This window comes from Abramis brama (assembly GCF_963993115.1).
Source record: "Abramis brama genome assembly, chromosome: 14".
NCBI lineage: Eukaryota > Metazoa > Chordata > Actinopteri > Cypriniformes > Leuciscidae > Abramis > Abramis brama.
This window is the reverse complement of record NC_139976.1, coordinates 15,600,914-15,615,885: the sequence shown is the minus strand read 5'-3', so window position 1 is coordinate 15,615,885 and position 14,972 is coordinate 15,600,914. Positions and strand designations below refer to the sequence as shown.

Here is a 14,972-nt window from a genome sequence, read left to right as displayed (position 1 = left end):
AAAGCTGTCTTTCCATTGGCTGTTATATTTCTGCAAAATCAGTGGAAGGAGCATGATGTGGATTACAGAGCAGGATGTCTAGTCTAGTAAGTTTAGCCTATGGTTAACCTCACTTTCCGTCTGTGGTACTCCAGTCAGATGACTGTTGTAATGTATACGTTCTGCTCAAAGCTAATTCCTTTTCTGCTTCAAATCATTCTAAATCTATAATTTGTATTAATTGGTTCACTTTTTAATGGTCTTTGAATTAGAGTCCCAGCAAACTCTGTTGGTATTCAAGTTATGTCAGTGGTTTTAAACGTTAAAAGTGAATTTAGGCATCGCGTTATGAAGAACAGAATGAAAAAATATTAATTTTGAGATTTGCTAAAGAATAAATTCAACAGTTTAAATTATTTGTTTAATAACATTCAATTGGTATTTTCAGTTTTTATTTTAGTGTATTTTTTTGTAGTTTTGTTTTTATATTACTTTAGTAGAATTGATTGATTTTTATTTTAGATTTATTTTTTTATAGTTCAAATGTTTAGTTAGTTGCCAAGGCAATATTTCTAACTTTACTCTAGTTTTTTTTTTTTTTTTTTAATCTAATATTTAGCCTTTATTTATATAGCGCTTTATACAATACAGATTGCTTCAAAGATAGTGAGAACAGGAAAATTATTCAATGATGCAAAGAGTTTATTTTGGCTGTACAGCAGCTCTAAAAGGAAATAGTGTCATTGTTCAGCTGAAGTCAGTTCAGTGTTGATTCAGTTCCGTTGTAAAGATCATAAATTATTAAATTACTTCATTAAAGCAGTTCTGTAGAAAACAGTGATGTCATTGTCCAGCTCAGTTCAGTTCTCATCCAATAGTGTCAGTGGAGTCAAATCAATAATATCGTTGAATATTAAGTGTCCCTATCTAAGCAAGCCAGAGGCGACAGTGTCAAGGAACCCGAACTCCATCAGGTGACAGAAGCCTATGATTCAGGCTACGTCACAAGTCAGAATCGGATTATGGATCGGTAGCACTAGCATTCAAATATTTCAATTAACAATTGTTTAAAAATAGTTTTACTTTAATGATACTGAAAAATTCTATTAATATTGCTCAATTACTGATATAGTACTGTCATGGTATTTCTGTTGTTACCTGACTTTACTTGTTTACTTGTTAACAGTGGGGCCTAAAATGTTTTACAAAACTCTTTTACTGTACTTGTAAATGGCTTAAAAAAAAAATCCATCCTAAAATATTTTGCATGTGAAAATGCATGAGTAATACATCAGTTTCATTTTGCTTTGATGTTTCAGTTCACACACACTTCTCAGACCATATGTCTGCTTAATGGGGGTATTACCATGTGTCGACGTTGGCACGGTAACACCCATCATTCAACAGACACAGAGGGCCTACTGAAGCAACTGCTTATTAATCAGAATAAAACAAAATAATAGCAGCTTGTAGTCCTGCTCTGGTCTGCGCGAGGAGAGAGCACCAGAGTACCAGTCAGTGAGGCAATTGTTTTCATTTCGCCAACAGTATACTTCCTGTTACCCTTGATTAATATTGTGATTTCCTTCACAAAGTCATTGTTTTTTTATCATATGACAGGATGACGGTGCACATCATTGTTTCTTTGTTCATCTGTCCTTTTCAAATCTTACTATTGAACTAACTCTACAATATCTCACTCTGAGGAGCTGTGTGGAATAAAATGAGAACATTTACAAAATAAATATTTCCTTTAAGTTTGCCTACAATATTATATAAACATGACAGGCTCATATAATGTCACAGATACAATTGCTCGTTCTAAAGTAAAAAATTAGAACTTTAATGTTCTTAAAAGTGCCCTTTCTAGTGCCCCTGAGCCTTCTTTTAAACAGTCCCAGTGTTATACCAGAGCAAAACCTTTCTGTAGACCCTCCTGCTTTCTTTCTGAGTAATGGCTGACCCTGTTGCATAAGCGCAGAGGCTGACATCATTGTTAGAGATCCAGCACTGGGGTTTGAAGAGCAGCGTGAACTGGTGTGGGGCCCTCAAATCTCCCCCTGCACTGGGATGAGGAGCAGCTGGGGCTCATGAGGCATGAAAAGATTGTGAAATAGTATAAACTGAAGCACAACAAGCACCTGGCTTTTGCGTTTTGCTTGTAGGCCAAACTGTAGCTTGGTGGGTGTGCCTTTGCATTTGGTTTCTCCATTGAAAGATTTTGCCTGGACATAACCTTTGGGAAATTGATCAGGGATCTTGTTAAAAAATAATGCTGTTGCTCTTCAGAACAAAAGGAAGTGCAGAGCTGTAGGTGCTACATGTTATTATTTCTGTTCATTTGTTGTTAGGAACAATAGTTTATCCAACTTTCTCCATATAACATCTCTGTCTTTGGGCAGGTACAGTAGCGCTTCTCAATACCATTGCTGATGTATAAATGTGTTAATTTGTCTGATGTTTAATTTAGAAGTAGCAGGAGACATGCAGCTTAATTTAAAAAAAATGTCTTTTTTTCACAGGGGAGGAAGTTTAAAGTTTTCGAAAGTTATACATAGTTATTTCATAGTATGTTTTTACAGTACACTGAACTCTTTCTGCAAATTTCAAGGAAAATCAGATTTTCATCCTTGTGATGTGACCCATTTTAAGCTTCTCATTGCAGAGTACGCTCCTGACCATAGACTGACTTAGCACCATATTTACACACTGACATACCTTCTGCCCAGACACACGTAGTTAAAAACGTAAACTTAGTGCTCACATGAGGATCCCAGATGTGTTGATCGCTCAGAATGTTCTCTGGCAGTGGGCCACATGAGTTCTGGAACTCTGGGAAAAACAGTCTGTTTCTAAGGCCTAATGAAGACATTGTCCTCTTATGGGGGCCACGACTGTTATTGTTCTTGAGTAATTTGCTTGCTCAAATCTATGTGTTTGTGAAAGTGGGTCACAGCAGAAAAAGCACATCCGTTTCGAGGTTAGGAAGGGTCATATCTTTGTTTTTCTTCCACTCGTTCCTTTTGAGACAGCAGTGCTTTTAGGTTGGTTCTTTATGTGCACCGTCAGCTGTTTGAATGCTTGCTTTGAGAAGGTTAAATCTAATTGCATTTGTTTAAAATATTGGTGCCCACTTGATGGAAGTTAACAACTCCAGACAGTTGTTAAACTACAGTATGTGTGGTTTACAAATGGCATTTGGTTACTTTCTTAATGTGGAATATGCAGGCACAGTTGTGTTAATTTTTTCCTGGCTGGATAGTTTAGCCTTTCTTTTGCTCTCAGCGAAATCATTCGACTTTGGCAGGTAGTCAGCAGTAATTTTATTAGCGGAACTTTTACGTGGATGGTTTTTGTTTCTGTAACTTATTGTAGCTTGAAGTAAATGATGCCAATTAAATCAGTTAGCCAAGAAACACAAAATGAGAATGAGATCGTTTATTGGTATGGTTTAAGTGGAGATTGATCCAAGCTTTTTATTGGATGCACCTGAGGTTATCTAGTAATCCCTGCATGTCATGAGGAGGACGCACTTCAGAAAAATACTAACGTGCTTTGGAGACACACGTCTTATTTTTCCTGGTTGCCTGCTGTATGGTTTGTTGTGGATGGATTGCACTCTAAGTGCAACTCTGTTTTTCATATCGATTTGTCGATATACAGCCTTGTCGGCTGCAAACTTTTGCCTGTGCAAATGGCACTAAGCTTAAGCAAAGTGGATGTCACAGAGGAAAAAAGGAAGGAGGCAGTTTTTTGCAGAGGTGATGGGTTCAGCCTGTGGTTGAGCGAGAGAAAGAGAGCGAACATGATTTTTCAATTAAGGCTCCCCTCAGAATTTTCTTCGTAAGAGTGCAAAAAGCCAGATCTGGAGGGAGATCAAACCTCCACCCAAGTTAGTGCATGTTAAATTACACACACACACACACACACACACACACACACACACACACACACACACACACACACACACACAAAGAACCCACCCCATCGTGTTTAAAATCTTTCTCTTCAACATAATTTAAGTAGAATGCCAATAGTCTCAAGTCCATGTTAAAGATTTTACAGCTCATGTTGTGTGGTATTTTGACAATAGCTATGTTTCCATCCACACGTTTTTATCCGAGTTAAGTGATATCGAATGAAAAATGCCTTATGGAAACAGTAAAATTCGATTGAATTTCATGAATATCGACTCAAATGAAATACGTTCGGTCTCATCGGATTTTATCTTGATCGATATACGGCTTATGCGATAAACGCTGATGGAAACGTTATTTGCCGAATATCGTCGGGCATTTACGTGCATCTGCATCATCATAGCAATGTGTTGATAGCGTCATTGTTTTATTATATAGCTTGATATGTCGCTATCAGCTGGCACATAAGCACTATTACAAGTTGTGCAATATTGATCATTTGTTGGTAGATGGCGCGATCCATTTTGTCTAGCAAAACTTTGTTCGCAAATGTTTGCTTGAATGTTGTGCGATTCAGTGCGAAAATGAATGGAAACGCCTTAAAATGTCTCAAATCAATTCGATATACCAATTTGATCGCAAAACAGCATGTGACGTCATTACGCACAGGTTTTTATTCGCTTTAAAGCCGTTGGATGGAAACACACTCTCAACAGCTTTATTCGCATGAGTTTTTTTTACCGAACTTCAGATAATTCGATTGACAAGTGGATGGAAACTTAGCTAATGACTTCATATTCAACCCTGTAAGCTAGCACCGAATCATTGATATCAATGCATGTGCTCTGTAAATATGGAGAGGGAAAACCCAATTGTTGCGAACTTGTGACCCAATTTGCTGTATTCCTGCTCTCTCCACACCTTCCTAAATGAGCTACAGTAACGTCTCTAGAGTGAAATCCAGCAATTAGCAATTGGACAGACATTATTTAGGCATCTAGCATGAAATTTAGGAGGAATATTCAAGTAATTTACTCGCAATGTATAGGGTTGTGTTGATTTCACATATGGGTCAATGACATGACGTGCATCTTTTTGTGTCCAAGTGCATTATTTACTTTTATAATAATTTGATACATTCAAGACATGTAGGCCTATCACTTTATTCTATTAAACTAAAACCAAAATGTCAGGTGGCACAACAGTCCGCACAAATTAACAGACTAAGAAAATATTTTGATAATAAGTTCAAAATAAAATACTATGGCTTAATTTTATGTTTGAAACCTTAAACTCGATAAACATCAGTGTAGTTTTAAAGCTCTTTCATTGTCATTGGCCCATATAGTGTACCTTCAGTTTATGTAGTATAATACACTTTTACTGGAAATAACCTGTTCCTTGATTCCAATTTTGCTTTTTGGCACTATGCAGAAAAGAGTGTTGTGTCTACAGGTGCTTCTGCATAAAGCTTTGCATAGTTTCCATATTAAAGTTTGTATATACTAGTAATCCATATGCAAAAAATAGTTTACATGTGTAAATTACGTAGTTATGTAAATATATCTTTACACAATGTCCTCTCTATTTAGTGTACTTTGTTGTCTAAAAGTCTGAGACGCTAGTGAAAATGCTTCTGTTGTCTTCTTTTTATAGTTTTTCGTTGGTCTCAGACTTTCTGACCTCATTATGTTTGAGTTCTCTACTGTCCTTAACATACAAGCCATGAGTTACAATATAATTTGGTAAAACATTGGAATCATGTTGACTTCAATTTACTAGTTTGACATTAGAGTAGCTAAAAAAAGAAGCACAGGAAATTGGGCACTTTACAGTTTTATGAGACCACTGTCTTTTCTCCCAGTAATGCTTATCAAAAGATTAGGGCTTATCTTTGCTCAATATATCTGTCAGACATAATGCAGTAATGGAGAGATAAGTCTCTAAGTTTCATTTGATCGATGGAGAAGCGGAGATGGAAAAATTGCCTGAGGAGAGACTTGGAAAGAGGATGAGTCTTTTTCACACTCTTTTATTATCCGTTCCTGTTCTATTGCTAATGGTTGGCCTTTTGAAAAGCATTCACAGAGATAAAGTGATGCACATTTAACTATATTTGTTTTCCTGCCCCATGCTGTGCATATATACAGTAATGTCAAGCTGTATATATTTTACCTGTCTTAATCTAGTAATAGAATAGGTTTCTAACATTTAAGCATGAAACATTTGGGGTGGGACTGACAAGGGGGGTACTAATTTATATAACTGGATATAATACTCCTTTTGTCTTTTAGCCTAAAGTGTCTTTCATTTTAAAGGCTAAAACTGTCTTATGATGTGAATGTTGTGATCTTGTTTAATCAAACAATCTTGTTTTATCAAAATAAATTGGTATTTTGGCACTAATTATAATTGGTTTGACTAGAATATTTTTCACCAATATTTGCACTCCATGTCATTGTTTTTTAATGTGGGACAGTTGTTCTAACGCAACAAAATATCCAACAACAGAAATGTACTATTGTGTATGAAAAACAAACAAACAAAAAAATTCCAATGGTGTTTCACAGGTAAATTAACTTACTATTTTTCACGAACAACCATTCAAATTATTAATCAGAGTTAAGCGAAATTAAATTAAATTAGTAAATTATCTTAAATTACATAGAATATTAATTTTATTTTATTTTATTTTATTTTATTTTATTTTATTTTATTTTATTTTATTTTATTTTATTTTATTTTATTTTATTTTATTTTATTTTATTTTTAATTAATTAATTTATTTATTTATATTATATTTTTATTTCAATTTTTTTTATTTTTTTTTATAGAGCACAATTAAAACAAAACAATGTTGACCAATGTGCTGTACAATAGTAACTAGTAAAAAGGAGACCAACAGCACAGAAGGAAAGAGAGTAATAAAAAAAAATATTATTTTCTCAGAAAGTCTTGTCATCAATTCAAAAGACTCAAGTCAGCTTTTCCCAGATACAACAGATTGACAACTGTGATATTATTGGTCATTTACATTTTTTTCCCTCTATCCACCTGTTATGCCTAAAATAACATTTTCCTATAAAATCTTTCCCAATTTCGTGTATGATTATTATTTTTAAATGTACATTATAGAGTAAGTGTATTTTTAAGTGTCCCTCTATGTTTGTTTATTCATAATAAGCATCAGGCTTGTTCACAGATCAGATCTGGTTGTTTTTGGCAAGGACTGAGTTTTCAGTTCCTTGCTAACACAGGAAGATGCAGATGTCCCAACGAATAAAGAGGCTACACTGATTGTGTGTCTAGCCAGATGGACCAACTGGCATCGTTCCATGATATTTAAAACGAAATGTTTTCCTGCCGTGACCCACTTGTTACCCTCATTAAAAGTTTTCCGTGATGATTTGTGCCTTTATAAACATTGCAGCACTAATGAACTGTTATCTCCATTCATTTTGAGTTCTTGATGAATTGGCCAGGTTTTTGTTATCCCTTTGTGCCCCTGGTTTGGGCTAGCCGTTGTAGCTTTGGCAAGGTCCAGTGTCTGTTTTCTGCCTGCTACCCTAAAACTCTCTCGCATCTTACTGGTCATGAAGAGTTAACCTCTAACAAAAACAGTCTGTGGTACCAAAGCTGCTCTGGTGTGAAACCACATCATGGTTTTGGGCACACTGTCCTGTCACGTGTTTCTCAGTTCACTGGGCTGTCTTGTCCTTCCCAGACCATCCCATTTGGCATGCCTGTGTACAGTGACTACAGTCTTTGTAGGATGGATCAGATCTGATCCTAGATTTCACTCTGGTGTCCATGTGCAAAGAGAGAAATGCTAAAGGGAGAGAGCATGTTGAGAGGTAAAGTGCTTATAGATTCAACATATCTTTCTTACTCTGTTTCCATGCTGTCATATTTTTGCTTATCTAATCTTGATAAGTTATTCAGATAATGCTCATCCAGAGATCTCTTTCTTGTGCTGTTTATCGTTGTTTCTTGTTGTGTGTTATAAAGCCTCATTTGGTTTAGCAAATTTGAATGAGGCATATGAAAGAATGCGTTTTTGTGTGTTGGAGTTTAACTTGTAATTGTTCCTACTCCCCTATAAATATGCATTATCACTCAAACTTGCTTTGCCTAATACTATATTTAATAAGGTATTATAAGATTAATAAGATTTTTCTTCTAGTGACAGAGAAATGTTTATTCCGGGCTCCAAGGTTGCCTACAAAAATACATTGTCATATTAGTATTTTGAACTGTGTAAGAGTGTCCTGCTTTGAGCCAAGAACATAAAGCAGAATAACCAGTTGATTACATAGTGATGATTCCTGTTTGTGTGAACACAAGTTACTATGTAAGGATTATTCTGTTGATTTAGGAGTGGTTTGAGAGTGTGGTCATTCAATTGAGTTATTTACTGGTTTATGGGTAAAGCATGCAGATACACTATTTGGACTAAAAGTAAAAACACAACTCCATAAAATAGAAAACAAGTAACCGGAAAACTGTCCTGCCACTTATCATGGTACTTTTTTTTTTTTTTTTTTTTTTTTTTTTTTACATATATAGACATAACTGAACTTCACTGATATGTCTTGGCTTTTGCCCAACTGAATTAAGACATTATCAGTTTAATTGCTGTTTGAGGACTTTATTATTTATCTAAATGAGGACATAGTACATATACATATACACAGTACATATACATATACATATACATATACATATACATATATATATATATATATATATATATATATATATATATATATATATATATATATATATATATATATATATATATATATACTATTATTATTATTATTATTTATTATATATATATATATATATATATATATATATACACACACTATTATTATTATTTATTATATATATATTTTTTTATAATTATATTATAGAATTATATATATATATATATTATTAAATTATACTTTATTATTTATCTAAATGAGGACATACATATATACATATATATATATATATATATATATATATATATGTATGTATATATGTATGTATATATGTATGTCCTCATTTAGATAAATAATAAAGTATTATAATATTATATAATTTATTTAATTTTTAAAGTATATATTATCTTTTATTCTTTTACAAAAATATTACAAAAAGTATATAATGAATAATTATGTCTCCAAAGGAATGTTTTGTTTTATTTAGCTAGAAAATTCAAGTATTTGCTGGAAAGGCTGTTGGCTAATTCTGTTCAAAGTTAACTTTCCTCAAAGGTTACTGATAAGTTGTTTACTTGACCTATTTGCACAAGTGAAGATAATAAGGAAAAAGAAAAGGAAAAATAGTTGAATTTGCATGCGTGTGTGAGGGTTTGAGAAGGGGCACTAGGTGGAGCTCTGGATTCTTTCAGGTGATGATCTCAGCCATATTCAGTGTATTTCTCTGTGTTATTTGTGTGATATCTATATCTCTCACACACTCATTTGCTATCCCTTGTTACTCCTCACTCTCACAGATTGCAGTAATCTTAAACAGCCATGATCTGTTTTATCTCATGCTGACACCTAGACTCTGTCCTGCACACTGTCATCACATTTACTCCAGAGATCCCTCTGTCTGTTTAGTGTACAGTTTATTAGAACATTAGTTTTGTTTAGAGAGGAAACAACTTGGACACCTTCCTTTCACAATGTGTTACACATTTGCTTTGATCTAAGAGGCAGCAGAATAAAAAAGTTATTTGTACAGCAGTTAGTTCCAGCCTAGTGATTTAGACCTACTGTAAAGTTAATTCAGCAGGAACATTAATCACACAATATTTGGCCACTTTCAGATTAACAACAAACAGCAGTTTATCTTTTCACTTGTTCAGTTCCAAATTCTACTCACAGCTTTATCAGTACAGTTTTCGAGTAAATGTTAAAATGAAAATAACTTGTTTTATTCAATAAGTATGTGCTGCTGTTCAAATGTAAGTTTGGGTTCATAAGTATGTATTTAAAAAAATAAAATAATACTTTTATTTAGCAATGATTATTAAAGTACATTGATAGAGACAAATAAAACATTTAGAATAGACAATAAAGACATTTAATGTACCAAATTCCAAAATTTCAAATGCTGCTCTTTTAACCTTCTAATTATCGAAGAATTCTGAAAAAAGTGTATCACGCTTTCCACAAAAACATTAAGCAGGGATACATGGTTTTCATATGCCTGCTTAATATTTTTGTGGAAAACGTGATATAATTTATTTCAGAAATATTTGTGTTTTATCAGTTTTATTACTTCGATCTGCATTCATGCTTTAGCTGGCTCGCACATCACATCAGTGTGTCAAACTTCACTTTGTCCTTGAGCTTTCATATCACATGATCACTTTTCCACTACTCTCCTCCCTGTCACTCTGTGAGGCCTGCTATGGCATGGCTGTGGTGGGAAAGCACCGTGCTATATTTGAATACATCTGATGTCTGTCTTGACATAGATCTTTAGCTGCCACACAGTACTCCTGTAGAGGGGGTGTGACTGACAGTGAAGGGGAGCATACACAGTGTGTGTATGTGTGTGTGTGTGTACCAGTACCACATGGCCCTCTGCTGTCCTCCCTTCTTCCTGTTGCTTGTTCACTCTCTGACCTTCTCCAGAGCTGATACATCTCCTCTGAAGAGCAGCGAATACATCCATCCTTAATACTACTGTGTTTAACCCTCTCACTTTTGAAACTGTAGGCCACTTTTCCCAGTGAGGTGCATCTGAAAACCGTTACTGCTATAGTAAGTAGTTTGGACATATGTATTTTGTATTCTTCTATTGAACTAAGTATGTGGTGTTTGAGACTTTTAAAATGGTGAATTTTAATGAATTGTGTCCTCTTATAAGATTTAGTGTGTGTAGATTTTAATGAACCCAGAATCCCAGTATCTGGTTTCTCTTTACTGTAAGTACAGCGACTGAGAGTGCAGAGAGACTGAGCAGTGTCCATTAAGACTGAGTGAACTTTGATATGAGACAAACACAGAAAGACAGCAGAAAGTGCTTATAGACTGCAGAACTGAGTGGTCTTGAATCCTAAAGGGTATTTGTTACCTCCCATTACAGACAAATTTCTAAAACTTAATTCTAGGTAAGAATGTATTTTGGACTGTGTGAAGTTGCTATAAATGCTTTTTAAACATCATAGTGGGCAGGTCAGTACTGTATTTAGCTTGTTCCACTGGGTGTCATTGCACATCCCATCTGAACAATATAGGTTAAGTCTGAAAGCTGAAAAATGTATATGGAGGTAAGAAGCCATCAGGGCACACACAAATCCAATCTGATTTGTTCTTCACTACCCATTGTGTGTGCAGTTTGGCAGTTGGTGGAAAAAAACAGAAATAGTGTCTGACGGAGTAAATGTATTTATAAATTACAACTTATTAATTTGTACAGAGGAATACATGTTGTGACTAAATTATATTTGCTTAAAGCTCACTTGAATGCCTTCTAGATCACTAGACATCATGTGCATTGAAAGCCTGTTTCAATGGGAGGTGCTTTTGTACATAACCACTATTTGTGAATCATTGACCTTAGATTATAGATGCAGCCATATTGTTTTTTCCTGACCAGTGACCACTTTCTGTTGTGTATCCTTTAATGGTGTGTGTGTGCCTGTATATGTGTGCGGGCAGTAAGCCTAAATAACGATGCCTCATGCTTTACAGCTGTTCAGTGACCCCACCTGCTCTCTCTCCATCACTTCTCTGACCAAAATAGACCCACACAAATGGCAGATACACATTACAAACAATATTTTCTGTACAACATGAGGTCAGAAGAGGAAATTAGGCTCTTAGGCTTTATACCCATATGCAGTCAAATGTGATTAGGATGTGAAAACGCATTTTGTACTGCTGGATAAGCTTTTAAGCTATGTAAATATCCCCACCGGAATATCATTTTCCATTGAGTATTTGTGTCTGTAGTCCTTAATAGCATGACTTGCGTGTTAGCTGTAAATTATATGCCTTGTGCTAAATATACTCACTCTAGCTTAAGAAGCTCAACTGGCTAACAATGACTTATTATCTGGCTTAAGGATAATTCTCTGTGCTTTCTGTCACTATAACAAAATTCACTTGTGTGATGCGTCACAACAGTGTTTAGCTCAGAGCATTTCTGAAGTGTCAAGTTTGTATTCAAAAGACGTTGAACGCAAAGAACAGAACACAGGATTGCTGAGATGCCTTTTAGAATGTTGAACTATTTTTTACTTGACAGCTTCTTAAAAATAATGCTTATTCTGTGATGCGCTGAACAGCCAAAGACATCATTCTGACATGTGTACGTTACAGTTAAATTCGGTAAGATTTCGGGTTTGGTAAGATTTTTTGTTTTAAAATGTTCAAAAGTCTTTACGCTCTTCAAGGCTGCATTTTCAATTTTAATATTTTATAAAATGCAATTTATTCCTGTGATGGCAAAGCTGAATATTTTAGCATTCATTACTCAAGTCTTCAGTGTCACATGATCCTTCTGAAATCATTCTGTTATGCCATAATTTGGTGCTCAAGAAACAATTTCATATTATTAATGTTGAATGCAGCTGGTTAATATTTTTGTAGAAAAAATATTAAAGCAGCCTCTGGATTCTTTGATGAATAGAAAGTAAAAAAAAAAAAAAGGAAATCTTTTGTAACATTATACACTAACTGTCTTTACTATCACTTTGTTTATCAATTCAGTGTGTCCTTGCTGAATAAAAGTTTTGTCTGACCCCAAACTTTTGAGCAATAGTGTACATTATAGCACACAACTTTTTGGGTGAGTGTTGTCTTCTGTATACTTAAACTTGTTTATATTTTCTGTAAAGTTCAAAACCCTGGTTGAAACTGTTGGCTTCATTTAGAAGATGACATGTCATTGGTGCCCTAGATACTCAGTGAAGGTTATCCACTGAACGAACACACACACACACACACACACACACACACACACACACACACACACACACACACACACACACACACACACACACACACACACACACACACACACACACACACACACACACACACACACACACACACACACACACACACCCCTCCTATTGCTTAACACATAAGGTCCAGCCACATCATTGACACGGTCCAGCCACATCATTGACACGGTCCAGCCACATCATTGACACCGTCCAGCCGTTCAGACAAAGGAAAGTAAGAAGAGGTGACCCAGAGTCAGCCACTCAGAAAACACATTCCCTTTTTAGTGTGTGTGTGGTAATTTTAGGTAAATGTGATGTGGAATGTGTGGACAGTAGGCTTGCTATGATAGTCGGTGTTAAACAGCCCCCCACCGTAATTATTATTATTATTTTTTACAGTAATAAAAATAATTGAGTTCAGTTAGAGAACAGACACTATGATTAACAACTAAACGAGTCTGCTCAATTCAGCGTGAGCCGGTGTTGTCACGTGTCTATTAACCGGTGGGAAAATGTCCCAACCGTCACATCCCCAGTGGACAGTTTTCTAACCTCCTATTGCATAGTAAAACTGACCCTTATCAGGTGACCAATGAGTGGTTAAAACCAGACTCCATGAGCGTTTACCAGTCACCTCCCAATCTCAGGACTTCGATCATATATCAAGCACTGTAGAAGTCATACTGGTTAAATGGAGCAGAATGCCTCTATGGGTCATCGGTTCATTCCTTTGTTACAGTCTGAGATTTCATTCTGCTACATCAATTACAGGGGTGAAGTGAAACACTGAGTAACTGATGTAGCGTGATTCTTTTGCATATTATTCACATTCCACCTATAATGATTCAGGTTTCTAGCATAAACATAAATGGAATCTTGATCTGCCTGAGGATTCCTGCCATTTATCAGTTGATTCAGTTTTACACAGATGTTCATTAAGTTCAGCATTGCTTTTTTTAAATTCAGAGTCATAACCTGAAATGGCTTTCATCAAATGGGCTGCTTTGGATCTGTAAACTGTGGTAAGGTTATTCTACTTTATTATTGAATGTAGCAGGGAAGAAATATATACATACAGTAACAGTATTTCTAAAACTGGACTCTCTTAGGGAAAAGACAGATACTAATTTAAAGAGATGCAGTTAAACTTTATTTTTATAATCCAGTGCAAGATAAGGCAGCACCTTGTGACATACATTTATGCAGAATATTTCAGACTTGTCTGGTTTCATTTAGAAGATAAGTTAGATCTATTAGAAAACCAAAAGTCAGAATAACTTAAACTTCCTTGCCAGGATTTGTTTTTCTGGCATGAGACACTCTGAAAGTTGATATGTGTGGAAGTCAGAGCCAAGCTGAACATGAGTTACAGTATGTTAACTTTATCAAGAGAGCCCAGACACCCTTTGGTTTAGTTCTCTGCTAGTCATATTTGACCCTTTCCATCTTATTAATTGTTAAAACCGATCTTTTTTTTTCTGTCTTTTCCCATATGTTACCATTTCTGAAAGCAGGTTTCCTTTAATTTCCGTTAATGTTTGCTGGGACATTTGCCATTTACTGTTTGATAAATGGTAGATGCTGAAGCTAAAGTTCTACAAACTACAAACTGTGGCCAGTTTTTTTTTTTTTTTTTTATGAAATTTTCTGATACACAGGAAGTCTATAATATTTTTTTAAAAATCTGGATTTAAGCTTAGACCCTTTACATTGCCTTTTTGATTAATTTGTCTCATAATTCCCCTTTATTTCTGTTTGCTTGAGTATATTGTCACCATTTACCACTTCAATCTTTATTTACAACTGTAGCGAGCAGATGGTGTTAAACCAAGCCCAACAGTTTGAGCTGTAAATACTCAGCACGTGTGCATGCGATGGTGTCATTAGATGGTGTGTTTTGGATTAAGGGCTGATGTCATATTTGTGGTATTTGTCATCTGAGAAAGCAGACTGGTCTCTGAGGAACTAGTAGATTATGTGTAATGACAAGGCAGTGCACATGCCCTTCTCGAGAGTCACATGGTGATGTCATCCCTATTCAGACTTTAGTTAGATCCTGACAAGAACTCAAGTGCTGATTATCTTAGATATTAGTTCAGTCTCTGGAATGTCTTTGA

General features: G+C 35.1%; 1 protein-coding gene across 9 annotated transcripts in view; it reads left to right on the top strand.

Annotated features, from left to right (window-relative positions):
• svila (supervillin a) overlaps nucleotides 1-14,972 on the top strand; it is an 83,002-nt gene that overhangs the window by 2,384 nt on the left and 65,646 nt on the right. For 2 of the 9 annotated variants that reach the window (XM_084135806.1, XM_084135800.1), the window contains exon 1: nucleotides 7,694-7,750. The exons of 3 other annotated variants lie outside the window; for them this stretch is intronic. In XM_084135806.1, coding sequence (XP_083991932.1) covers nucleotides 7,723-7,750 — 28 coding nt within the window. In that variant the 5' untranslated portion in view covers nucleotides 7,694-7,722. Of the gene's footprint in view, nucleotides 1-7,681; nucleotides 7,751-10,515; nucleotides 10,664-14,972 lie in introns of those variants that run through there. 4 more of the 9 variants (XM_084135802.1, XM_084135796.1, XM_084135807.1 and 1 more) reach the window with 3 other exon arrangements.